The sequence below is a fragment of the Grus americana genome, chromosome 2 (assembly GCF_028858705.1).
Source record: "Grus americana isolate bGruAme1 chromosome 2, bGruAme1.mat, whole genome shotgun sequence".
NCBI lineage: Eukaryota > Metazoa > Chordata > Aves > Gruiformes > Gruidae > Grus > Grus americana.
Window position 1 is genome coordinate 79959421 of NC_072853.1, and position 27878 is coordinate 79987298.

General features: G+C 41.9%; 1 protein-coding gene and 1 long non-coding RNA gene across 7 annotated transcripts in view; one reads left to right on the plus strand and one right to left on the minus strand.

Annotated features, from left to right (window-relative positions):
- The window catches only part of CTNND2 (catenin delta 2), a 691690-nt gene that overhangs the window by 292600 nt on the left and 371212 nt on the right, over nt 1-27878 (minus strand). For 4 of the 6 annotated variants that reach the window (XM_054816773.1, XM_054816771.1, XM_054816774.1 and 1 more), the window contains 2 exons: nt 10659-10831; nt 1592-2162 (listed from right to left, as the gene is read on the minus strand). In XM_054816773.1, coding sequence (XP_054672748.1) covers nt 1592-2162; nt 10659-10831 — 744 coding nt within the window. Of the gene's footprint in view, nt 1-1591; nt 2163-2584; nt 3549-10658; nt 10832-27878 lie in introns of those variants that run through there. The other 2 variants (XM_054816775.1, XM_054816776.1) reach the window with 2 other exon arrangements.
- LOC129202981 (uncharacterized) lies at nt 1550-12820 on the plus strand. The gene is made up of 3 exons (XR_008575883.1): nt 1550-1683; nt 9337-9523; nt 11827-12820. It is a non-coding gene; the product is annotated as an uncharacterized LOC129202981 (long non-coding RNA).

Genomic DNA, 27878 nt, shown 5'->3' on the forward strand with positions numbered 1-27878 from the left:
ACTTTGTGAAGCAAAGACTTCTATTCTAGAACAAAGGTAAAGAAAAAAAAAATCAGGGAAATACTGGTAGTTATATACCCACAGGTATCTAAGTTTTAAACTGAATTATCCTCTGTTCCTTTGACGCTGACAGTTCCCTCCATGCCTATTTGGACTCAACCAACTCTTGCTATAGGATGAAGTTGCAAAACTCCCTAAAACACAAAGTCCGTGGCAATTCTACATTTCCACTTTACGAAGGCAGCATAATACCTTCTCCCCACTGTAGTCCAACACACTTGGCCACAGCTATTAAATATTATACTAATACAATTGCTAAATAAACCACTTTGTAATTTGAGACTGAATATTTGACAAGATTGATGTAAGTGTCCTGAGATCTTGTTTTTGACATCATTTAGCAGTTCACATGCTGAACTTCAAATGTAACGTTACATAACCAAAAAAAGTTTTCAAATCCCCACCCTTTAAATAGGAAAAAAATCCCCATCAAACAGTTCTTACAAGGAGATACATTAATACTATGTTTTGTTATCAGTTAATTTAAACTGTATGTTTAGACACAGTGGAACTATATAGGATGGGAACCACTGCTGGAGCAGGGGATGGGAGATGGGTGAGAGGAGAAAGGGGGATGAGAAGAGGTTTCGACTCCAGTAGGAAACTTGTGTACCTGCCTGATAAACACAGCCAAACCTCTTTATGTATCCTATTTATCTTCAAATCTATTTATGTCACACAAGAGAACATATGAGCATAGCAGCTGTTACTATAGCAATGAAACTGGAAATTTTGAGAACACAAAAAAACCCACCCCTGAAGGATGCTCAGTTTAGCAGAGAGATGGTTTACAGCACAGCGCACCACTACCTCACTTCCAGGATCTGTTCAAAGTCCGCAGTTAGAGAGACATTAAATCAGGTGTAACCGCCTATTCCCTAAAGAGCACTGGGAGCCAAATAACCACTACCTGTTACTCGGCACAACTTGGTACACCGGGAGTTCCTGCTAGGTAACCCCAAACTTGTCAAATACCCCAGAACCGCCTGTAAATCCGGGGAAGAGCAATTCTCTGCAAAAGGCTCACAGTTTTGGATCGCGGCAGAGAAGGGATTCACCATAGTAACACGCTCCCCACCCGAACCGTGGGTAAGAGCAAGGCGCTCGGCGCCCGGCGCCCGGCGCTCCGAGCCCCGCACCCTCCCGACACCAAGCACACCTGCCCGGCACCGGCAACACGGGACGAGCCGGGAGAAGTCAGGTACTTTGTTAAAGCAGCAGGCAGGCAGGCAGGCAACCTGCCTCTCCCCACTTACCGCTGCCGGAATGGAAACCACAATTCCCCCCAAACCGGTTTTCTGTCAAACCCACCCCACTCCTTCCTCTCCTCGGCCGGCAGCCGCGTCACCGCGCCCCGGGAGACGCCGCAGCTTGGCGGGACGCTGCCGCCCGGGGGCCGGCGGGTCGCCGTTCCTCCTCCCTCGCCCCCCCTTCCCTCCGCGGGCGCGGCGGCACCGAGCATTCCCCCACCCCACCCCCCTTCCCCCTCCTCCGCAGCCGCGGACCCGAGGCGCTGCCGGCCGCGATTTACCTGCGAGGGAGCCGGGTCTCTGCAGGGTGGCGGTGGCGTACAGCTCCTGGGAGTGCTTGCTGTACTGATCGGCAGCGTGAACCAGCCGCTTGGTAGGCGACAGGGTGGCGTAAGTGCCGATGGTGGAGCTTAACTGGTGGATAGGAGAGGAGGAAATGTTAGACTGGACGGTGGGCGGGGAGGTCACTCGGATGGGGGACGGCGACAGTCCCGCCGAGGAGACGACGATGTTGATGGGCGAGCTGGTGCTGTAGGACTTGGCCAGGCGGCTGGGGGACTGCTTCGGGGAGGAGAGGCGCTGCGCGGTGGCGTAGGCGGCGCCCTCGGCGGCGGAGCCGGCCCGCGGCAGCTTGGTGGGGGAGCCGCCGGGCTGGGCGGGCAGCGGGGAGCTCACCCGCTGCGCCGGCAGCGTGGAGCTGGCGTAGTAGAGCGCGGCGGCGTGCTGGGGCTCGGGCAGGTGGAAGGCGCTGCCGTGGCTGGGCGCGAAGGGCTCCCGCGGCTGCGGGGCGGCGGGCGGCGGCGGTGGCGGCTCCGGGCCGCCCGGGTGGGCGCCGCGGCCCCCCGGGCCCTGCTGCGGGAAGGAAAGGCAGAGGTGTCAGCGGGGGCGGCGGGGGGCGCCCGGCTCCCCCGGCCCTGCTCGGGGCGGGGCGAGGGGGCTCGCTCACCGGAGGGCACCCCTCCCCAAGCCGCACGCAGCCCCCTTTGACCTGAAAGCAGGCCGGCACCCAGCGCCCTCGGGATTAAAGGAGTCGTTAATCTGCTAAAGCATTTTCAGCCTTTGAGGGAAAAACCGGCTGCCGGCTCGGGCTGAGCGGCGTAAAAACTCCGCGTCACGGATGAAGTCGGCACCCGGCTGTAAGGGCGAACCGCTCCGGAGTCTCCTGCTCCGTAACGCGCTCACAGACCTACCCTTAAACCAGGCATAGGTTAGCCCGAGTTTAAATAAATAAATGATTAAATAGCCCACCACCCCCAAACTTTTATTCTGCGTACATTAGAAAAGAGCAGCTGAAGCCACGGAAAGGGCTTTAACCGGGTAACTTTCCGCATCGAAAAGAGATCGCTGTCCGTACGAGGAGAGGCACCGCGCCGAACTGACACCGCCCCCGGGTTTTGCTGCTGTTGCTGTTGCCGCCGCCGGCGCGACAGGGCGCGACCGGCCCCTCCGGCGATAGAATCGCGGCGCTCGCCTCAGCCCCGTCCTCTCGTGAAGAAGCGGAGGGGAAAAGCATCACCCACGCCGCAGGGGAAGCCCGGGTCGGTTCACGCCGAGCCCCGGCACGGCTGCACGGCAGGCGTTCGCCTCGTATTTATTTACGCGGCACAAAGGGGCAGGAGGGCACGGGAGGAGCTGCCGGGACTGCGCCCTCCCCCGGGCCGCATCCAGCGGGGAATCTGCATGGGGATGGGGGGACCGCACCGCACCGCCCAGCGCCGCCGGCCGCCTCTGCCCCGCCGGCCTCGGGGCCCGCCAGCCGCGGGCAGGGCAGCGCGAAGTTCCCCTTCAGCCCGGTAACGGGGGCGGGGGGGGGCGAGCGAAAATCCTGGGCAGATGCTGCCTATTAGAAATTTCAGTGTTGTGCCTGAGCCGCTTCTGGAGCCGCAAAGGATGGAGCTCGCCCTTACGCGCAGGAGGCTGCCCCTTTTTTATCGGGGATCTTAGGCTCAAGAGATCATCTGTGAACATTAAAATCCTCTAATAACTGCGCCCCGCAGTGAGCGAGAGCTCAGCGTTTTGTTGGAAGACACACTCTTGTTTCAGATATTTTTTTTTTTCCCTGGTTATGCAGGGGATTTACTTGAAACCTCAGAGAGCACTCCAGCTCCCGGGAGTTGACAGCGCAGTTTCAATCGGTCTGACCAGTGCTTTGCCCAAGCACACCTCTTGGCTACTGATTTCCTTAGCGAGAAAAGCCTTTAAAATGTGAATAATGAATTTAGCGACTCAGTTCAAAGAGGTGTGGCGAGTGCCGACAGCAGCTTTGTTTCACATTTCAATAGCAATGTGGTTTTTTAGCAGCATCCTATAGGAAAAAAGCAAGTAAAGCACTGTGTTCCTGGTATGAAACTTGATTTATTTTCACTAGGATACCCAATAAAGGAACTGAGGACAAGATAAAACAACTAATTGGAGCAAAGCATAAATGAGGTTCAAAATGCCAGAAATGTGTACTTCTTCCTATGGACGCCCACTGGAAATTTTTCTGTCCTTTTTTGTTTACTTTTGGAGCCCTGCCCCTCACCTTAAATGCTTTGCATCTGGGGGAAGAATATGTATTTTCCTAGACAGGGACAAGAAGCAAGGGTTTGGAGGAGCTGCTCTTGGTGCTTTGCTGCTAGTTGTTAGTAGCATGGAAGCTACCAGCACTCGCAGCATTCAGGCGTCTCAAGGGAGCACTGCCAGACCCAAACCTCACTGGCTTCGGGAGGTTTTGCACCCTGAAGGTGAATGTAAACTGTTCCCTCCAGCTGTTCTGTATGGTAAGTCCCGGGTGGGCAAGGGGATCACAGGTCTAAGTAGCCTGCTCGCTGTTGAGTTGGACTGTTCTGATTGTGGCCATGACTTACAAACACCACAGCCTCAGGCAGGAGCCTCGAAATTTTCATAAATGGCCAACAAGCTCATTTGAAAGACTCCTAACAAAACGCAGGAAGGCAGACCCAGGGCACATCAACGAATTTTTAAAAGCTACTTTCATGCTGAGCTACTTACCGTCTCTGCTTTAAACTGGAAAGAAAGGCTAATCTGCAACTGACTGTCCAATAATGTATTTGACAGGAGTACAGTTTTCATTTTCCAGGTTTAAACTGTATGGTAACAACTTTTATAAAACAGAAGCAGGCTGGCAAGATTTAAGACAACATGGACAGAGCAAGTTTTGCACATGACGAAAGGTCGTTTGAACCAGCTACGTTATCAGTTGATATTGGTAATAAATTTTACCTTTTGGACTGTTAAGTGGCATAATAATGTATTTTATAATATTCAACGTTGTTCCAAAATACAGTCTTCTGCAATGTTACCACTGTCTTCTGCAACACACTGCTAACGCACTGGCAACTTAGTTTGCCATTGATCATAAGGATTTTAGGCAAGCACTGTCATCATGTATACAAAATTTCTTTCCCTAATCTACTTCTACACTGCTTGATGTGTCAAGGATTTAGAGTAATTGATTTCAAGTAAACCACTATTATCCCATATTCCTAATAAATCTCTATAAAGCTGCAGGCATTCTGCAAGTACTAATTCAAAACAACAACAACAAAAATCCCACTTCATGATTGTCTGTTACAGGGAAGAAGGTGTAGTGGTGGGACACTAGGATTAAATGCTTAATTAAAAACGCAGTGTATAGCACTTCCTAAAAAACTAAGCGTTTGCTCTGTGTGAAGGAGAGAACTTTTGGATGAACAGATTGCAATGAAAACATTAGCATGCAGTATTTTCTAGGATGTGACTAATCTCAGACCTGTCTTCAATTTACTGTGAGGTTCTTATGTTTTTTCAAAGGGCCAAGCGTACAGTCCCATTCTCCACTCATGTTTTCAGAGGCAAAATGTGGTTTAGTTTCTCCCTGTGTTTCTCCCTGTCTGTTGCTTAAGACAACTGCACAGACATGCCATTGTTCATCCTGCAATGTGACTTCATATGGAATCATGAACTACAATGGTATTTTTCCCTTATTTTTCCATTTATCCATGATTGTTGTCAACCCGGTAATGAAACTGTGTTTAAACTAATAAATTGAGAGCAAATGTGCTTCCCAGTTGTTATGTCCTCCTCCATCAATCTACTTCATAGATGTGAACAAAAATCAAGGACTTTCCTACTATAGCCCTATCAATATCTATTCTAAGACTCAGATATTTACTTTTTTTTGGTATCCCAAAGAAAAGGAGCCTGATTTACTTATTTGGATTCAATACATGGATTCTGATATAGCCTTTTTAACAGCAGAAATATGTGGGAAAAAAGGAGAACATCAATACAGCTATGAAAATACTTTCTTTCCCATTTAATCTTACTAGAAAGATCATTCTCTACTGATATGGACAAAACGAGATCTGCAGAGCTCTATAGAGAAAATTACTAACGGTGTCCAGTTAGGTTATAGTAGACTAGAGAACAGTCTAACTGTTGTTTGCCCACTGTAATTCATGCATTTAATGCACTAACTTTCAGGACATCAGCTTTTTTTTTTTTTTTCTTCTTTATAATTAAATCAGAACTTTAACCAAAAAAGATTAAATGAAAGACTGCAATACAAGATTTCTGGTTTATGAAGTGGAATTGAGAAGGGCAAATAACTGTGTCGAATTATTTATTCTGCTGAAAATTTTTCATGGACAAGGAATTACAAAATCCTAGATGGCTAGACAGCTTAAGCAAAACTTTGGCGTCAGCTGCTAATTACTGAAACATCAGCATGTTGATTATTGGAGATTGCTTCCAGAGGCGAAAAAGGATGTGTAAGACCAGCAAAACTTGAATAGCAAAAGTCTCAGAGGACAAGATGACCATTATGAATGTGTTAGCAGATGCAGCAGATCTGTTTGGTATATCATGTAAAATCCTTTCAAACTATTTTCTTCTTAGGCATGCCAAAACACAAAACCAAAACCTGGTAGGTTTTGTGCATCTATGCTTCATAATTCACAGGTGCTAAGAAACAGAACTTCTGTCAATGCAACTGCTGAGTCTTAGAAACAGAACTAAGAACAGAAAAGGCTTCATAGTCATTTCTTGGTAATGAGATAATGATAGAATTTCCAGGAAAATGCTGGAAAATTTGAATCATGGTACCAGTTACCCTTAAGAAATGACAGTTTGTGCTCAATGTCCTGTATATTTCTCTGACAGATAACAGAAGAAACTGAAATGTTATGTTACATTTGAGTAAGTCTGCATGCCCATCTTAGGTCTGGATGAACTTGTATTTATAGGCGGCAAACGTGATCATCCTTACGAGGGTTTTCAAGAGACACGGGTGGTCTATTAAGGGCCCAGCTCTGTTTCACAATCTCAGTGACGCTCTGTGCTCTTTCAGTGACTGCAAGACTTGCCAGTCTACTGGGGGCTATTTTTTTTCTGTCAGCCCAAAGAACCTTCACTCAAGGTATCACACTGCTCTAGTCCAATGCCTCTATCACACAAAGGGCAAGAAGAGGGTATGGAAAATGCTTAACCTTCTCTGGTCTTTGGGATGCAGATTTCAGTCCTCGGGCAGCACCTGTGGAAGGGTCTTTCTTCTGCAGGACTGCTTTGCTGTCATTTGTATGTTCCTGACCTAACTAGAAAGATGTTACCTATGTTCAAATGCACTTATGTGATAACAGATGCCAGATTATACCTCTGGATCTTTCCAATGTGGCTTATTCCAACTGTTTCTCCTGATTTTATCACAAAGGTCATGGCTATACTGTGTTTGCAAAATACACCCCAACACTAGTGGTAAAACTTGTCAGCCTACCTGATCCTAATCTCAAAGGTCATACGTAAAGATGAAGGTAGGTAATACCATCATAGTCTTCTACATCCACGGACAGAATTGTGTGAGATCCTCTCAGAGTTCCAGAGACGGTCAGTCTCTGGTTTTAAAGCAGCAATGAAAGCTGCAGTCATCACCCATGGTAGGATCAAACCAGCATTATGCAGATCAATTCTTCATTCCCATAAGCTATACTAGTGAATTGTTTTCTGCGAGTGTCATAGTAAGAGTAATCGGTTTTAAGATTTCATCTGCTTCTTTTAATGACAGAAAAATTCTCATGTTCATATTTGGAATCCAGTTTTAAACACATCATCATCTGCCACATCCTACCAGATGGGAAGTCCTTACTTTGGATTTTGTCTGGGTAGATTATCAAGCAGCCTACCACCTTGTGGCACAGATGACTGATGGCAGGAAGAGCCATGAGTAACTGAAGAAGGCCAGTATACGGTTTTTGCTTGACATCTGAGCACATTCTTGTACTCATTTGCTAATATTCTAAACAGGGCTAGTGAGGTGTGCTGGTCTGATGAATGCCAAACTTATGACTTGTTTGTAGGAAAAAGGAGACAAGTTAGAAAATTAGCTGTTAAATGATTTTTCAAGGCTTTTTTTTTTTTAATTATTACCTTTGTTTTCCATCTACTTTTTGTTTTAAAGGGTTTTCAAAATCTATGCCAGCCTGTTCAGCCCAGAAGCTTCAGGAGCATAGGATAATACGCAGTCGGGATTTACCTCTGTTGCTGTCTCAGCCTCTGAAAAGACCACAGCATCACCAGAAGCTAAAAAAGTCCTCATCCAGAAATGTGAACTAGTTTCACTTCCTTTCCCCTCCCCCTGCAAATACATGGCAGAGCATGTGGAAAACCACTATTTGTAGTACATTCTATGCTTTATATTCCTATGATATCTACAATGTAAGCTGACCATTCTCAAGATGAGAGTAAACCCAATCAACCAGTTTTTCACAAATTACATTGTCCAAATAGAAGATTCACTTTTGAGTACCTCATCTGCTACTTTTTGTTATAAGAGCTCTGACTCTTCACAAATAACCTGAATCAGTTAATACAGGATATATCAGGATCTGGACACCAAGTCTGAAAAGCTCTTTTCAGCGGGAAAACTGTAATTCCCTGCCAGAGGAGCAGTGGTTGCTAAGAAATCCTATTCCAGTAGCATTTAGAAGAAAAAAGTTTTGTGTTCTAAAGTACTCAAAGCAGTGAAAAAAACCTCTATGATCTATAATGAAGTCCTCCAAATTGACAAAAATGTTAGATTGCACTTTGCAGCACTATACAGGAAGTCCCAAGACTAATTAGTTTCTCTTTTTTATACAATTGCATTTTCAGAAATTGTTCTTGCTGTCACAGCTGGCCTTGGGACTATTTACATATTTTTTCCACGCATTTGGGCTATCATTCATGTTCAGAGATAGCTATATTCCTTGCACACAAATACCAAAGGAAATTATCACAATCTAAGCAGTTTTGACTCCTGAGGCTTATTTTAATTATAATAGGGATAGCAAAACAATTCCAAGGATTGACTTTTTTCCTCCTTAATTGTGGGATCAGTAATGGTCATATTCAGAACTTTTAATTTTAACTTTTGACTCTTCTCTTTCTTGTTTACCACTTTTAAAACCTCCTTTATATGCTTTTTATGGTATTAATTCATAGTTTATATGGCAGTTTGTTAATATTTTCAAGATATATTTTAATTGACCTGAAGTCGTCAAGCATCCTTTGCAGGATGATGGTGTGAAAAATTATTATGTTCTGTGAATTATTTTCCTGCAGGAACATCTATCATACAATCTGGTGGAACACAGGAAGAAAGCCTATTTTCTGCCATCTCCTACCAAGAAAAAAAAGGATAGGAAAGGTTGTCTTAACTAACTTATTAGTTATCTTTCAGAAAGTAACCAGTTCTCTGTGAAGTAGATGGTTCATGAGAGCTTTTCAGATCTAAGCAATGGCTGTTCAGTGTAATTTCAATGAAAGAAGTCTAGATGATTATTTTTTCTGCTCTCCATAAATTCATCCTTTTCTGTCAATGAGTATGATAAAATTTATATTAAGAATATCACTGCTTCTAGACAATTGCACACTTTCCCTTCCTGCCTTTTTTTAAGATTCTTTTTCCTTCCTTTATTTAATTTTTCAGTCTTAGAAGAGAGGGAGCTTTTCTGTTGCTCTGTTGCTCTCATAACCTGTTCCTTTTCCATCATCTTTTTACTTTTTCTAGCCTCCTTTAAGAATGCATCACACCCTTTCACGCTAACCCCCAGGGTACGATGCTTTGCACAAAGCACAACTCCTGATGACATCTGCCCAGGCTACAACTGGATATTATAGCCTCCTTTTTCTTTCCACCTGGAATCCTGCTCTCCTGCTGGCTCCAATCCCAAAGAACATCAGGGAGGTCCTCTTTGGTAAGCACAGAAAAACCCCGAGGCCTTACTACTATGCAAGCTTATTTTAAACCCTTTATAAAAGAAAAAAAAAAGTACCTACCCAATTTGAAATTAAATTTAACTGTGCTTTATTTAATTTTTCAGTCTTAGAGGACAGGGAGCTTTTCTGAGCAAATTGAGAGAATAGAATATTGTATGTCTCTCAGTATCCCACAAGCTGTGCAATGACTATATAATATTTGAAATCTCTTAGCAATTTAAGGCTTTGAAATTCAAATACTACTCACTTCTACAGAATCCTGAATTGTAAAGTGTCCGAGTGTCAAACTGAGATGGTCTGCCTTGCTGGGGCAGTTAACATCTAAACAGAGAAAATAACCTGAGCTGACCAACGAAACCCAGTCAGACTTTGTTTATGTACATAAGCATGAATGCCTCCAGAAATTTTTGTCTAAACTGAAGCTTAACTTCCCAGTGAGAGGCTTTGATGTTGCAGTGAAAAGCACAGAAGGTGAGAGGGTTACGTTTCAGAGCTGGGAGGGATCGTTTAGACAGGAGGAGAGATTGATAAAGTTTTCATGAGTATCTGAAACAATCTTTCAAAATGTTTGAAAAGTATAGGTGGCTGTCTGATAAGTCGCTTGTCTTACAATATGGGGGGGGGGGAAAGGCAAAAAATGATTCTTACACTTGGGACTAGGCCACGGCACCAGGCGATGCATGGTATCCCAAGCAGGTTTCACATCCTGTGTCAGCCTGGCTTTAGTTTTATTTGCTGGCACTTAGTGCTTTCAATAATATCCTGATACCAATGCAGGGAGGTCCTAGACCTTAGGGCTCCTAATCAGCACATTCACAGAAATTTTTAATCTTAAATGCCTAAACACGCTATCACCAAAATATATGTGCGAGTAAGTAAAACTGGCATGCTAATCTCCTTTTTAATCAGGATTATTTTATTACTATGCAAGTCAACCCACTTTAGAGTTAGGCAAATCAAGGCAGTAATTCCACCTCGCTGCAGATGCAATTGAACGAGACGGAAGGTAAAGGCAGACGTTCATCCGCCGGCGGGCACCGAACAGCTCTGTCTGCTGGGAGCTACCCCACACGATTTCAGGTGCGAGAGACCCGCGATGCTCAGCACACGTACCTGGCTGTAGCTCTGGATGGCACCTCTGGCCTGACCGCTGCGAGCCGGGAGCTGGGCGGCCGCTGTTTCACCCAGGGCGAGGGTCTGGTTGCTGTGGTAGCTGGCCGAGTACTGGAAGGACCCTTCAGGTTTGGAATTGAGCTGGAGCGCGCTCTGGGAGAGGAGGCTGGGCCCTGCGGGGACAGGATTTGAGAGCAGTCAGAAAGTCTCAGGGGAAGGGCATACCTCTATTATCTGTCCAGCGAGCCTCGAAATTATCAGACGTATGTGGCTTCAGCTTTTCACAGTTTGGCTTTTCAGTAATAAAAATCACATACAATTGTTTCTTTACCACTCAGTCATCATTATTATTGCGTTCAAGCTACAGACCACGTTGCTTTCTTTGCAAAAAACGTATGGTTTTGACTGGTGAAGAAATTCTAAGCCTAAACAAACCCAACTGTACTAGTTGATAAAGAAGTCTTGGTTTCCAGCTCAGAATAGTTGATGAGTTTTCTTTTTTTCTAAGGATAAGCCTTGTTTGTTTCACTTAATTATATCCAGTCGTTCCGCATGGGAAATGCTAACTTGTCCCTCCCTGGGCCCCCAGCACATTAGATCTATTGATTACTGCCACTCTGTCCTGTACACACGGTGATGTAATACTTTGGTGCCTGTAGGGATGGATGGCAGCCTGTAAAATATTAATAGCTCCTCTCATCATGTAGGACTCGCCCTCATCTCAGTGAATCTTTGATGACTGTTTCGTCAGCCTATCTTATCTTCCCCATCACAGCACTGCGTGGCAGGAGAGCCAAATGCAGGCAGCGAGCCTAAATCGGGGCTGCCAGACTGAAGGGCATGTCGGGAGCGTGAACAGTGTCATTTCTCACCGTTATTCAGTTGTTCTGTGAAACTAAAATATGTTCTAATATTCATTAGGTTAACGTACAACTCATTTAGCTTAACACTTACCCATAGCAAATTCCCCAGTTTTTGCCCCGAGAGCATTTATCGGACAGGGAAAGGCTCTTCCTACGCCATGCTGTCGTGTGGTTTAGACATGACCTCCCACAACCGCTTTTAATGGTGAACTCATTCTGTCTCCGTACACGAAGAGCTACATTAAAGAATACCCACCTAATCTTTCCCCATGCCTTCACTGATTTTAGTCTCTTCTAATTTTCAGTAAACTAGCTTACTCTTCCATGGTGTCCGGGCCCAGCAAGTGAAATACAACAGGAGAGAAAAGAAGAGGGTTATGCCTTGGTCACTGCATGAGTTACAAAGAAGTCTACCTTCAACCCAACAGCTATCGTCTATAGTATATTCAGCGGCTCCACGGGGATGATAGGTTCATCTTCTGGTCAGCACTAACAAGCTCATGAGAGCATAGCAGGTGACACAAACCTTAAGGGATGTAAAATGATTAAGTTGATTTTGCTCCTACAGAACATGTGAAAAGTTCAGTTTTAAAAAGACTCATAATGGCAAAATTCCAATGAATTTTACCAGAAATAACTCCCAGTACATTCCTGATACAAAGGCCAAATTTTATGACCTTTAAGTCTTTGCTACGAGAATGTACAGCTGCTCCAAAAAGATATCCACTTAGAAAACGTGCAAAAACCCCACCCCCAAATTAACACAGAGTATTTTTTCCCCTAGTCTGTTTCTCAGAAATGGCAGAACCATTATAACTGATATTTTCCAAAATCCAACCTGAACCACTCATATTATAAACAAATCGTAGTAGGCTACGTAAAGTGGAAGTGTTTGCATCTAAGTGTAGACTGGGATTATGACGCTATTTTACATATCAACGCAATTTATACTGTAAAGTCAATTGCATTCATCAGTATATTCCAGATATAGGACAAATTTAGAAAGTGAGTTCTGGTCCTTGTATTTTCCTTACATGTACAGAAGGGGCAGGGCTCCACGTGTGCTGTGAGGTTATTAAAAATGTATCACATGCATAGGAGAGCTGAATTTAATTCTGCATGGGTGCTTATAAATCCAACATTTCATAGCTTTCCGTTCCCTGACTCTGCAAATAGGGTTTACTAACCATTTTCCATTTAACTGGTTTTGTTGCAAATTTTGTTCCTGAATGAAAGAAATATTTTCACAGATTTTTTTAAAGAACATAAAAAAAATACAGGCTTAATTTAAAAATATATCTGTAGACTTTATTTTAATCTTTTGGATTTTGAATTTTCACTAAAAATTTGCATGTGATCAAGTGACATGATTAAATTCAGAAAATTCACAAAAGCATAACTTTCCCAGGAGGGGCAAAAGTTGCAGCAAGAAAGCAATTTTTGTGCATGAAAGTGTTTGCACTCATTCTGAAAGTAATTATGCTGTGACATTTCTAAAGCTTAAATAATGATTAAACTATCACATGCTATGAACTCAATATGTTTAAATTTTCATTGCATCTGGCTTTCAAGTGTTCCTTTCATATTACTATGGCTCGCTAGGGGATTTACATAGCCAGCTAGAATCACATACATGGGTTCCCTGCACCATTTAGCCTAAACACTTCCATGCGCTTGAAGAAACTTACCCAAACCAAAGAAAAAAAAATTCTTAGTAAAAATTTTGGAGCACATGGTTTTAAGTTCACTAACTACTGTATAGCATTTTTTATTCTGTACCTTAACAAGCAGTAATGAACAATTAAAACATACATACATTTCAATAAAGTAATTACAAATTCATTTGAGACAGCCAGATAGATATTAAAATTTTAAATAAACCCACATTTCTCAAGCAAACGTAGAATAGAATGATGGCTGCTCACCTGTAAATACCAATTCTAAATCAAGTGTACAAACTACAAGATATATTTGAGATCAGTCAGCGTGATCTTGAAACAAGTTCCTTTTTCAGGATTTAGGGACTACAAGCAGTCCTGTCTGGTCTGACAGGGAAAAGATGGATTGCTTTTCTCATTAACATTCTTGGGATTTCAATCTGAAGGCAAAACCAAACCTTCTGAAGAGCCCGCAGCTCACTCAGAAGAGAAGAAAGCGGTTTGTTTGTGTACTTCCATATGCTGATGGCTTGACAACAAACTACTGTTTCTTCCTGGCAAAAATTTAAACTCTGTTGTGTTAGTATAAGGAAGTGTTCATGCAACTATTTTTCACTTGTTTTCAGAAGAGTTAAGGCAGCTGGAAATTCTCTATTATTTTCAGTTAGGCACTGGAAATCACTAGTTAACTACTAGAACAATTCAGTCTTATTTGTTCCCTTAATGCTATATAATTAACTACCAATCTTCAATGTAAAATAAGCTTGAAAACAAACACTTCCAGCTTCAGAAGGTTTAGTTTAGCAGATACCGAGGATCTGTAGTATTGCTTTAAAAATTTGTATTACATTTTAAATCTCCCGCCATTGCTCTGACAATGTCCAGGCCTCATCATCTTCTCCCGAGAGAGCTGGCAGGTCTCTCGACTCCCCTGGCGTTTCCCTGCCCCAGGAAACCCCCCTGTGCGCCAAGGTCTGCCCCTCCGCTGCAGGTCGGGCCAGCACCGGAGCAGCTCCCCTCAGTGACTGACGTGTGATCTGGATGATGGGATCAAGTGCACCCTAATGAAGTTTGCGGATGATACCAAGCTGAGGGGGGAAGGGAACACTTTGGAAGGGAGAGCAACAAGGAAGTTCAACAAGGACAAGTGTGAGGTCTTGCACCTGGGGAAACATCATCCAGGAGTGCAGCACAAGCTGGGATCCACCTGGCTGGGGAGTAGCTCTGTGGAAAGGGACCTGGGGGTCCTGGTGGACAAGGAGCTCAATATGAGTGAACAGTGTGCTGCAGTGGCAAAGACAACAGGATGTTGGGTTGCATCAGCAAGGGCATCACCGGCAGAGATAAAGAAGTCATTATCCCACTCTGCTCAGCGCTTGTCAGGCCACACCTGAATACTGTGCTCATTTTTGGTCCCTGCTATACAAAAAAGATGTGGACAGGCTGGAGAGAGTCCAGAGAAGGGCCACGAAGACGATCAAAGGACTGGGAAGCCTGCCATAGGAGGAAAGGCTGAAATAATTGGGTTTGTTCAGCCTTGAGAAAAGAAGGCTTAGGGGAGATCTCATCACCATGTTCAGTACTTAAATGGTGGCCACAAAGAAGATGTAAAAAAGGAGTCACATGGAAAAGACAAGGGGTAATGGGATGCAGGTTACTCCTGGGGAGATTCTGATTGGACACGAGGAAAACTTTTCCCAATGAGAACAATCAGCCATTGGAATAATCTCCACAGGGAAGTGGTGGATTCCCCAACATTGGACACTTCTAAGATTTGGCTGGACGGGGTGCTGGGCCATCTTGTCTGGATGGTGCTTTTATCTAGATGGAGCTTTTGCCAAGGAAGGTTGGACCAGATGATCCTTGAGGTCCCGTCCTTCTATGATTCTATGATTTTGTTTCTATTTAAGCATATGGTGAAGATATAACTACCTGTTTTCCCCCTTTTTTTTTCTACCACCACATAAAAAAAATCTATTTCCTTGTGAAAGAATGTTAGTGTTGGATTATTCACAGTGGATAGTACCAAATTTTCACTGATTCAGTCAGTGCCACTTTCCTCCTGTATTAAAATAGTACAGACAGGCTTCTTGTGAAGCCCTTTTAATTAGTTTATATTACCCACCCCTCTTACTGGCAGTTAGGTTGGCTATTATATGGCTTTTAATTTTCTCTTTCAAAAACCTAATAGTTTAAGAGATTTGGAGCACCTGAGAGTACCTGGCACGCTTACTTCAAGCAAAACAGGGAAGAGGAGCAGATGCAGCGCAGGGCTCGCCCCTACCCTGAGTCCTATCACTAAAGAGAGCAGCAGTGAAGCCCACGCGTGCTACCTTCCTGCCATATTGCATTCGACAAAATAAGCATAGCCTGGCATTACGCTCAACAGCCTGATTCATGGCATTTAGTGCGTTGCATATGGCCACAAATGTAAACTGGTGCATTACAGACTCCGTCACAAGCCATAGTAGAAGGAGAGCTTCCACAGCATCTACCTGCCTCTGTCACGGCGGGGAGTGGGGGAAGCGGGAGGCAAAGGTTGCAGAATGAGCCCCGCAAGGTGCAGCTGGGGCTATTCCTGTGCCCCTCACCTGTGAGGGACAGGGTATTGCACTGGCGGTATTTCTTCATGGGCCGCTGTTTTTCTTTCTGAGTAACAATACAATGTGCAATGCTGCAATAAGGAGCAGTGTAGCTATTTAAAAATCAAACCAAGGAAGCGAGTGGTCTTAAACGATGAGATTATTAATTCAAGGACATCACAGTAACAGCTGATTATGGGAAACCAAAGTGACACAAAGAATCCAGGTTACTATTATCATCCATGGCTGGGTCAAAAATGCAGAAATAATTGAAATTACAAAAACGTGGCCTTTTATTTTCAAGAGCAGTATTTTCTTTGGAAATAAAATCTTCTGCCTGTTGTTTCTGCTCTCTTCAGACCATCTTCTCTTCCTTCTCCCTTCATTCAGCGTAAAAAAAACAAAAGCGAAACAACCAAGCAAAAAAAAAAAAAAAAAGATCACAACCTAAAACTTTCATTTTGGTATTTTTTTTTAAATTATTCTTGAACAGTGAGTATTTGCATGCAGGAATACTTTATATGGCTGTTTCAGAACAGCAGAATACTAGGATAATTCCCAGTACCTGCATGTACAGTTCTAGCTCCACCAGTGCTTGCTTAGGCAACAAAAAATTAGTTACAAGTATAGAACAAATACACATAAACTTCTAATTATTCTACTTATTATGCAAGAAGTGACAAGATATTACAGACCAGTAAGTAAAAAAAAAAAGGTAATACAACAACAAAATGCCACCAGTGTAACTATTTTACCATATTTCTCTATTTAGAGAGACTCATCCCTTAGATTTCCTGTTTTTCAAACCACACTTTGCAGCATACTTAAAACTAGATAAAAGAACCTTTCTATTGTGTGAAAAAAGTGTATTTTGCTTTTAAATGATATCCTGTTCCTCAGCATAAAAATTTATATTCACTTGTGCAACTGTCTTTATACCTACATTTCATCAGATCAATCCAAGTTACACATTGAAAAAATGTCCAAAATGTCCATTTTTGTATGATCAGAAACTGCCAAGGGCTAAGGCTACTATATTCAAATCCATTGCCGATTTCAGTAGGAGTCAAATCAGGTTTTAAGATATTCTAAGTGTATTAAAGTGTGTGCTAACAGAGAAAGTGTAGCAATTGAATGTACGGAATAAAATAAATTTTTAACAAATATGATGCTGGTAAAAGAGTAGCTATATTATTAGAAATGTTTAGCAGACCAACTACGTCAGCACCACTGCTCCAAATTTTAAAAGCATGTTTCCTTCTGCTAGTTCTCCTGTGACAAGAGGGGATTCAACACTCCCTGGCACTGCCAGACTCCAAGAATACAGCACGTGGCTTTCCTTTCCTCACTCCCTTAGAAGCAAATCCCAAGAGAAGGTGGGTGCTCAGCTGCCCACCATGATCCACAGCCCCATGCAGCGTGATGCCCAAATTAAAGCAGAGAAAGGATTACATTATAAAAAAAAAAAAAAACCAAACAAAAAAACAACCCACAACAAAAGCAAGAAAGAAAGACCAAAGTGCATCAGCACAGTACTGAATTTTGATTCAATAACTAGTTATCAATGCCAACTGGAGCGATTACAAAATGTAGGCATCAGCACCGACATTAGTTGAAAAGCCAGGGAATTTGGGAATCAGAGCTGGCAAGTCATCACGTTTTCTTCCCTTCCCCCAGAGGGTAGGGCCGTGGCTGGTGTCACGCAGGTAGCAGAGCTCACCCGCATCATATCCCATAGTGGTCACAAGCAGAAGAGTAAGAAACCCAGGAGGAACTTGGGCTCTAAGGAGCTTACTAGTGTCAGAAGTTAAGCAGTTTTCTAAGTGCTGAGAGACTGTTCGAGTACCCTTACACTGATTAGAGGTGGGGGGCAAAGAAGCACATCCTATTAAATTTTGCTATTTGCAATATTACTAGATCACAAGTGAAGACTTAAAAACAAACACATGATGTGAAGTCTGATAAGATTTAAGTACAATCAGTATTTGTGATATGTATTTTTACCTACAGGACAAGCAAGCACAGGAATCTGTGGATTAACTCCATTCCAAACTCAGACAACTTTGTATTTTTTCTGTCTTATACTGTGGTACCATTGCTGGGTCACAAAACTAAATAGCCAGATGAATGTGGGATTCTTGTAAAAGAGGAACTTACAAAAAGAAACTGAAGAAATCGTTCCCTGTGGGGATATCAATGACAGCCTATCCCTAGTGTCCGCCAGTCAAACATCTGAGAAGTTACTCCCATTTCCTAATCCCTAGACTGCAGTATCTCATGAAATGCTTCACAAATTGTAGCTTCACAGTATGCAACAATTCAAGATGATACTATAGCAATAGTATGGTCAATCTTCAAAACAAACAAACAAAAGGCTGAATTATGAAACAAGACTAATATATGACATTACAGAGCAGAATTTATCGTGGAACAAGTAGTCAATAACACATTATCTGCTAGTTGTTCAATTATAAAATAATTACCGTATAATGACAAGTTACATATGGTACTATATTATTACAAGATAATGGCATGATTAATTCAGGATTCTAAATCTATGCAATAACTACTTCTGAATTGGCTAAAAGAATTATACTACATACTACAGAAACATACACCTAGTCAGCCCCCATGAGTTAATTGCATGTTTGTTACTTAGTTTTCCATGTGAAGTTCCCAGCAAAAATATCATGTAAGTGAAAAGAGGATTTTTTTCCCTCCTTAAGATTTCAAGTCAGTTGGCTTCCCGGGGCACATTTGCTTCTCCAAGTAAGTAGTAAAGTGGAACACTACTATTGTGTTATACATTTCCATTTGGTCAGTCATCTATTGCAATGCCAGTTCTAATTGACAAAGGAAATAGACCAAAACGTGCTCGAATGAACATTTAATTAGCTCCCATACCAATTATAAACAACACTTCACTCACCTTCGATCAACTGACAGAAGTAGTAATGATAAATTATAGAGTAAGTGTAAATAAAGTGTTTTTAATTAGTGTAATTAATCACTTCACACATTCTTCAACCTGCTTTGCTCATTTGGGTAACAGTTGAAAGAAAGCACCAGCAAAACTTCTTTAATGTCCTTTAAACATTCATTTACAGAGTTAATAGGTTGAGGTGCCTCACATCCCGGCTAGAGGAACCATCTCCTAACTGTGAGTATTTGCCTAATTAAGGATTTCAAATACCAAAAAGTCATCACTTACTGTTTCTTCTGCCTCTCAGGGCATTTAGTTTGAGCATGAAGTATTGATTCCTACCCTAAAGCCTACTTTTTTTTGTTAGTTCATTTAGGTGTGTGTACTCATGCTAAGTAGTTGCTAGCCACTCCTAAAGCTGGGTTGTATTGGTTGCCCAGTTTTGCAAAGGAATGGATGATTGGAAAAGATGTAATAAAAGATCCAGAAAGGTATTTGTAAAGTGGTCATCAATTTTTGAGTGTTCAACTGTATTTGGGATGCTGGGGGAATCCCGGAACTAGACTGAAAGAACAATAAAACCAGGGATAGCTCTTGATGGTAACCTGCCAGCGTCCTTCCACAGTATTTGACAGTGAAGAAGAGGGGATGATAGTTAAAGACCAGGTGGTTGGACCTGTTCCCAGTGATACTAAATTCTTTGGCATCTCACTGGTATATCCTGTTTTCCAAGTGGGTGAAAACGCTGGGAACTAGATGAAAGACCTTTGTGGCTATCATAAAAAGAAGATGTTTTCTTAATTACAGGCAGAAAAAGGAGAGCTTAAACCAAGGTAAAATTTAATATCTAAAGACATAAGCAAATCCTGTCAGCTACAAACAGATCAAACAGATTCTGTAGGAAAAGAAGGACTTTAAAGCCAACTGTTAGTAAGATCTCAAACAGAAGGTAACAAGTAGCTATAATATAACAATAGTAATAAGCATTGCCCCCATTCTCCCTCCAAATCCAGGACTAGTACTAAAATAATACCAGTAAAATATTTAAACATCTACCTTCTAGGAGATATTAAATATTAAAGATATCAATACCTTTATATTACAAGAAAAAATGCCAAGACTGCAATATAATATAGGTATTCCATACCCTAAAAAGGGAGGGGAGGAGCAAAGGCATACTTAGAATGAAGAAATAAATGATAATACTTTATATGCTAAATCACAAGCAGCTCCCTTGTTAGGAAACAAACACATCTCTTTAGATAAGAGGCAGCAATTCTTAAATGAGTACCCTGTAAACAAACTTGTTTTACAAAAAAGGAAAGTAATTTATATGCAATACTGTGCTCTACCAGCATTAAGAGACATATTCTACCTACAGAGACAGAAAAGGGCTTTAGAGAAAAGGGCTAGAGAACCTATTCTTAGGTACTGGAAAAAGGGAATTGGTGGAATGCATTCAGAAATGTAGAATAAGTTCATTTACATCCAAGAATTCTATAAATGATATGTATCTGAAGAAATGATGCAAAAACTAGGCTGATACCATTATGTAAGGGAACAATACAAGGATATCCCTTCTAACTCTCTGACCTAATTACTATTGGAATGAAAGATGAACAACACTTTATTTCAAGAGTAAGTGAACTGGGAATAGAAAATAGTTTCATTTGATGCTGATTATCTTATGCTTCTACACCAGATAAAAATTCTGCCGTTATTGTAAGAGGAAAATGGAGGTGTTGGCTAGGATTTGAAATAATAAATCAGTACTCCAAGATATAGCAAAGCACCACAAATGTCCACAAGAAGTAGTAGAAAAACATAAGACTTGAAGCACATAGAAAAAAACAAGGCCTGCATCCCAAGAGTAAATGATTCTTTTTTGATTACTGAAAGGTTGGGTTTTTTTAATGATCATATTGAAATCCCAGAGTCAGGGCAGGTAGCACCGATGTCTAATTCAGAGAGGACGCCTGACACTACCAGGTTTCCAGCTACTGCATAACGCTAATGAAGTGCCTCCAAATAATACAGATCCCCATGTGATTGAACTAGGACTACAGAGTGGCAAATGTGATCTTCTCTTAAGTGTTTGGTAGAATCATGTTCCAAAATGGTTAAAATATGCTAACTATGCAACTGTGAGGGACAGGAAGAAAACCAGAGAGAAATTAGTAGTTCTTCCATAGCTGAACTTAGTAAGGAAGTATTTAACGGGGAAGAATTTCTTCGGGGATAGATAGCTTTTATGGTAAAAATTTGTAGGCAATATAAGATAAAGATGATAGAACTTCCAGTGAGTTTACATAAAAGTCTTCTGGAAGTTAGGAAACGTATTGCAAATATGAAATATTAGCAGACTCATGGAACAAGTTTGAGAGTAGGACAAAATCTAGAGTTCCATTACTAATGAGAGAAATTACTGAAGATGCTAGAGAACCAGATCTAAAGACATGCACTGAGCAAGAATGGGTTTATACATATTTAAGCTCAGAATACAGAAGTTGCCCTTGTCTTTGTGGGGTTTTTTTTTTTTTTTTTTAATAGTAAAAGCTATCCCAAATTTAGATTAAAACCAAGGATAACCTACTACTGCAAATTTTTCAATGACCCCAAGATTAAACAACTTCTTTTGTAGGAGATTAATCATATTTTATTTTATAATTGCTTGCTAAACTCTGCAGATATCGAAATCAGGTAGTCTCTGGAAGAGATAATTTATCATCAGCCATTAAGATGATGTGCTTTATAAGAGCAATAGATAGAAACAACACAGGAACAAGACGGGCAGCAAGGATAACTAAATTACATTTCTGCACTATGGAGGACACAAAGAGGAAGAATAATATCCTCTAGCCTTCCATCTAGGGATTTCTAAGGATGATCTGGAGCTCTTTTGGCATTAAAATTTCTGCTGGCTCTTGTTAGACCTCCACAAGAAGCCTCTGCCAACAAAACCTTCAGTGGCCTAAAGTAAACATGATGTGAACTACATGAAGAATACAAATCACTTCTTTCCACAAATGGCCTGATTTGCTGATGGTGACCATGTTACTTCTGTGAAACGCTGCAGGTGGTACGCAGTAGTAGGACTGGCAGAAGTCACACAGTACTTCACTGTAACAGAAGTTTGCTATCCATTAAAAGATCAGACTGTGGAACCACAGGAGAACAGTACCTGAACTGGGCTTCTGAATGGAATTAGATACATTTCTGAATGTGACCACAAGAAGAAAACTTGCATGCAGGAGGAGGCACTGCATGCAGCAACACAGACAGCAAGCTCCAACTCAGAAGAACTGTCATGTTTCCATTTGGGAAACACTGAATTTTGGCATACATAATTGTTATTTTTTAATTTGTATTTTCATTATCAGTCTCCCATTTTGCAAAGAATAACTACATTTAAAATGGAGTGTGTTCTTTGTTTACAGAAAAAAAAAAAGCCAAGTAAGTTAAGAACATATTTTGCATGATTAAATCCTCATTTTTTGGAAGTATTTTATACCTTTGAAGACCAACTGTGAATGTCAAGTGTTCCTAGTCACCCTCTGCGCCTAGCACAGCCTAAAGCTGCTATTGATAGTATTAAACTAATGTGTTCTCTTTTTATTTCTAGGGAATAAGATCAGATGGTTATAGACATCACACAAACATGACTCACATGGAAGCTGAATGCATTATCAGAAATAAAAAAATTAGACAAATCTCTTCTGATAGACCTAAATTAAACTGTTGAAAAATAACAGCAATTAAAAAAGCTCCTACCAGCTTCTGACTATAAAGCATATAAAACTACTGTCCTGGTTTTGGCAGGGATAGTGTTAATTTTCTGCCTAGTAGCAGGTACAGGGCTGTGGTTTGGATTTAGGATGAGAATAATGTTGGTAACACACTGGTATTTTGGTTGTTGCTAGGCAATATTTACACTAAGTCAAGGCCTTTTCTGCTTCTCACATCACCCCACCAGCAAGGGGGCTGTGGGTGCACAAGAAGTTGGGAGGGGACACAGACAGGACAGCTGACCCCAGCTGGCCAAAGGGATATTCCATACTGTATGATGTCATGTTCAGTATGGGAGAAGCTGGCTGGGGGTTTAGACCGCGGCTCAGGAACTAGCTGGGCATTGGTGGTCTGCGGGTGGTGAGCAATTGTGCTGTGCATCACTTATTTTATATATTCTATTGTTATTATTATCATCATCATCATCACCACCATCATCATAATCTTCCTTTTCTGTCATATTAAACTGTCTTTATCTCAACCCATGAGTTTTACTTTTTTTCCCCTGACTCTCTCCCCCTGCCCTCTCGGGGGGAGTAAGCGAATGGCTGTGTGGTTGTTTTAGCTGCCAGCTGGGTTAAACCACGAGAACTACTCACAGATATATGGATCTAATACAAAAGACATCAGTAGATCTATTATGCTATTATGTTGTTCTATGAGCTTAACTACTAGCACCAAACAGGTTTCCTCTTCTTGTGCAAAGCAGAACTCCATTTTTTTCTGACCTTTGGCAGGCTTAAATCTTGAATCTTTTCTGTCCACAAATGAAAATGGTTATTTGGTCTCTGAGGCGAGCCAGTTCAGAACGTGTTCAACACTGCCTCAGAAGTCAATTAAGAAGTAAGTCAAAAAGGTCAAAATTTTATGACAATCTTTTTCATCTGCCAAAAACTCCTCTGCCATAAACCAGAAAGTACGGCCTTTTGCTTCTGCTTTCTCTTTCTGTGTCCACACATGTGCACTACTCTCTGCTCCCATGTTGTACTCAGAAAATGCATTTCTCCATTTATAAGGCCTGAGTGGAAAAAATGGAGGCAACTCCCTACCCTATGTTGTCACAGGGGTCACAAAAGTCCTGCTTTATTGAGAGCTATGTAAACTGCGCATAGTACCGAAGAAATCAAACCCAAACCCATACCTGCCAAAATTTTCTGTTCCATATACATCATTTTACACAGGCTAACAAGCCAACTACCTCTTTTTGAAGGCTGCATCTACACACTGCTTGTGCTCACGAACTGGCATCGGCAGATCCCGGAACGATGCAGCTCTTGGCACTTCTGACTGTGCCGAGCGTGCGGGCGCTGGCATGCCACTAAGGCGCGAGTAGGGTGAGTGGTTTATCAGTCTGTCGTGAGGATGTGGGTGCCTTTGTTTCCTGGCCTGTACTACAGACACAATATTTACTGATGTTCTTTTTGTTGTAGGTTAGGATGCCAAAAGTCTTTCTTTGTTCTGCTCCTACAGATGCTACCATAAGTCACTGTCATTTTCTAATGAGTTTCAGTAACTGCTTCCTGCAGTGGATCAGGGAACACCTGGTTGCCTGTGCAGGATTTGTGTTTGCCACAGGCTAAGCATTACAATCTGATCACTACCTCCTTTCCATCTTTGATGTTGCTACTAATTGTTCCTGCTTTCCTGGCTCGACTCTCACCTTTCCATTTTCCCCCGCCATATATGTTTTACCTGCTGTTACTGCTCCTGTGTTAATCTGACATTCATATTTTGTACTACAGTAATAAAGCTAGATTGTGAGGACTTGTTTTCTTCAGGCAAGGATTTTAAGTCAGTTGCACGGCTTAAAATGACACCAGGTACCAAAGTCGGATTCATCTCAGGACAAGCAACCTCAGAGATATAAAGTAGTACCATGATATCAATACGGAATTTATATATAAAAAAGCACATATCATCATGTAGACATAACCAAAATAAGGAAACTCCAAGAAACATGCTGCAGGTGACAGCACATTGAAACAAAATGTCAGCCTATAGGCTGCCGTACAGAAATGGAGGGAAATTAGAAATTACTTGGTTGCAATGTTGTCATAGTGCTACCTCTGGACTCCCAACATGACACACCAATGAGCAATGCAGATTCACTTGCAGTTACATAAGCATGTAAAAAGTGAGGATAGCAAGGCCATTTTTACACAGGAAATATGTTTTGGTTGGTTTTTTTTTTTGCCTCTGAGGATGAATCATCATCTGTTTTGGGGACAAGACACAGAGGCTTTATTTCATGATGTGTGAGAACAGAAAAGATAAAGGAACTGGGGAAAGAAACAAGAAGGAAACAAACTGGAATTGAAACAAGAAGGGAAGCAACAGACATAAGGATCTGGTAAGACAGTAATGGGTAGTTTAAGGAAAGATGAGACAGCAAGAAAAGGTGAGGGAGAGCACAGGAAAGGAGAGGCCTAGGGAGAGATACCAAGATGGTGTGAGTGTCTCTGGCTGGAGATTCCTTCCTGAGGAGAGGAAATTGCAAGAGGCAGCCTGCAGCAGTTTAGGTCCAACAGTAAGGGCACGGACTGGATTGTCACATTTTGAATAGTATTCCTGTCAGCAGCTTCTAGCAATTTCTCCCTGAGAAGCCTATAATCCCCCCCAGACATCCTACTGCAGAAGAACTGAATCCCTGCAGCAGCCCCTGTGCCACCCCTGAGCAACCAGGGAAAGCAACGGCTGCTTCCCTCAACGGTGATGGTTCCTTCGGCCTTCATCAGGCCTCCTGCCTGTAAACAACCACACGTGAACCTGAAGACTGGCAGCGAACCAAAGGAGAACGAGATCAGCTGGGCCTGAATCACAGTCCCCAACACTCCCATCAGATTCCCACGGTGGGCCATGGCTGCTGAAGCAGATACCAAAGTCTGCCAGGAATGCCAGTGGTGAGAGCCCGTACTGTGGCTCTGCTCCTACATTTGACTCTTTGCAGTGGTCTCCTCCTGCCTACATCTTTTCATCTCATGCTATTCTCAATACCTTTGAGCTCTGTGTCCGACAGAGGATGAGAACAATAAAGTCCAAGCTCAGGATGCTCAGCGCTGATGGAGCATTTCCTGAGGCAGCACTGGCTGTAAACGCTGATGCTGAGATATAAGAGCTGCCTCTCAGGTCAGCACTAGAGCCTGCTTCATGTTATCAACTCTTAATGTCTTAGCGGGGTTTAGCGATGAATCTACAGAAACTTTACATGGGTAGCTATTTTGTAAAGACATAAATGTCCTGCTGAGATTGCCTCTGGAAGCAGGTCTCAGTGTTTGCTACCAGCCAGTGACTACTACAACATTAAATAACATGATAATTATTTCATGCTCACACTTAGGGTGACTAGGGCCAGAAAGGGGAGGTGGATAAAGGAAACAACATCTCATCCCCATTTCTCGGAAATCTAAGTATTTAACAACTACTTCAAAAGACTGAACTTGACTCACAGTTGAGACAATTTCTGTACAACTTTCTCTGTGAGAACATACAACGAGTAACTGTGAGACCACCCTTTAACAAAAGCTGTCCGCCTTTCAGAATATTTACCCCATTGCAAATTGGGCAAAGATCACTTTGAAACCCCCAAGTTTTGAAACCAAGATACTGAAAAGGCTTGTATTAGAAGAGATGGATGGAATAGGAAGAGGCATCCAAAATGCCCAACCATAAATATTTACCCTGAATATATTACAATACTGACAGAAGTTTCAACAATAAATCAAAATTTCCTCAGACCTCATACTCTGAGAGATTTATCAGGAGCTAAGAACTGTTGAGTCAGACAACTGCCAGGTTTGCATTAATGCAGCAGAAAGAAAGGTGGTGTGATCTGTGCCATGCACTTCTGCCACTCCTACTCCAAAGAATCCAATCCTAAAATGAAAGAGGGTCATGCACACTTCCTAGGAGTTTTTTTCAGTTCTGAAATGTACTCAAAGAGCACATGATTTTATTAGTGTGTGTGTTTACCAGGAGCTCCCACGAGAACACCTCCTTTGTGTGCACAAAGAATGACTCAGCTGGATCACCCTGGCTCTCAGAGCAGATAATGAAATGGAAATAACTTCATCTATCAACAAATTGTGAGGTCCACTGATGCCAAATTTCATCTCATTGAGCATGTCAGCCATCTGACAGGTGGCAATTTCACAAAGCAAGAGCTATGGGATGGAAAACACATAAACACACATCCTTTTACACATTCATTGTGTAAATAGTGCCTTTTTGTTTCAATCCATTTTCAAAATCTATGAGTAAAGCAGCTCATAAAGGATGAATATCATAAAGGTTGAACAAGGAGTGCTCTTTTAAAACTGGGACATCTGCTTTCACACTGAGTAAGGAGGCTCTCTCTTATTGTAAAAAATTGCTGAAACAAAAATGAATTAAGAGAATAAAAGAAGAGCTTAGACCATCTTTTTAGCCTCAGAATTAGGTTATTGCAGTGAAAATCACATCTGTTTAATACAACAGCTATATATAATTTCATGTGATAAAAATAATCTGTTCTTGTAACACAAGTCATTCTTCAGAAGGAAATCGACATCTAAATGGTACTACTACCCATTTGTGCTGCATTTTGGGCAAATAGTTTCAAGTGACTAAAGGAGTTAATATATTGTGGGACTGAGTCCTCAGCGGTGAGCCATGCCTCTCCTTCCCCAGAAGGACTGAGACATCCTTAGCTGCCTGCATTTCTGTCAACATTTAGCCTCAGTGAAGTGCACTCTGAAATGGCATTAGCCAAGAAGACAGTGTTATTTAATCTACATTGTATATATTCCCTTATCAGTGTGCTGAATTCTGTAATTAATCGTGAGCACCAGGACAATAGGGTCACAGATATAAATAAAATATATTCAGAAAATTTGGGGAAAAAATTTATCAGGAGTACTGTCAATGTCAGGTAGGGAAAACTCCAATTCCAATATAAACAACTTATTTTAAAATTGAAATTTAAAATGTAGCATTTAAGAAATATCAGACAATTGGAAGACTGATCCCAGAGATTTTCTGATCCTTGTCAACAAGAACTTTGTGGCTGCAGTCTGTAGTATCGATTTAGAGAGCAAAGAAGGAAGGTTGCCACATGAAGTGATTAAGCAAGAGAAAAATAGTGAAATGATTCCGTTTCAGTTAGAAACTCAAACACTAAAAGCTCCAGAAATCTGTCCCATAATCCTTTTAAGACCCGTCTCATGCTCATTTTGTGGAGACTGAAGCAAAGGAAATAGCATGAAAGATTTAAGTATAGATACCTTAAATTAAAATTAGAGACTTCTGGATTAGGAGACATTTGAGCCTGCGGTTTAAGTTAGGAAGAAAGTGCCAATGGATTTGCTCAGTAATCTCAGCAGTCCCTCTAACCCTTGTTTTGCTAATGCCATGACAGAGGGAGTAACCGTTGC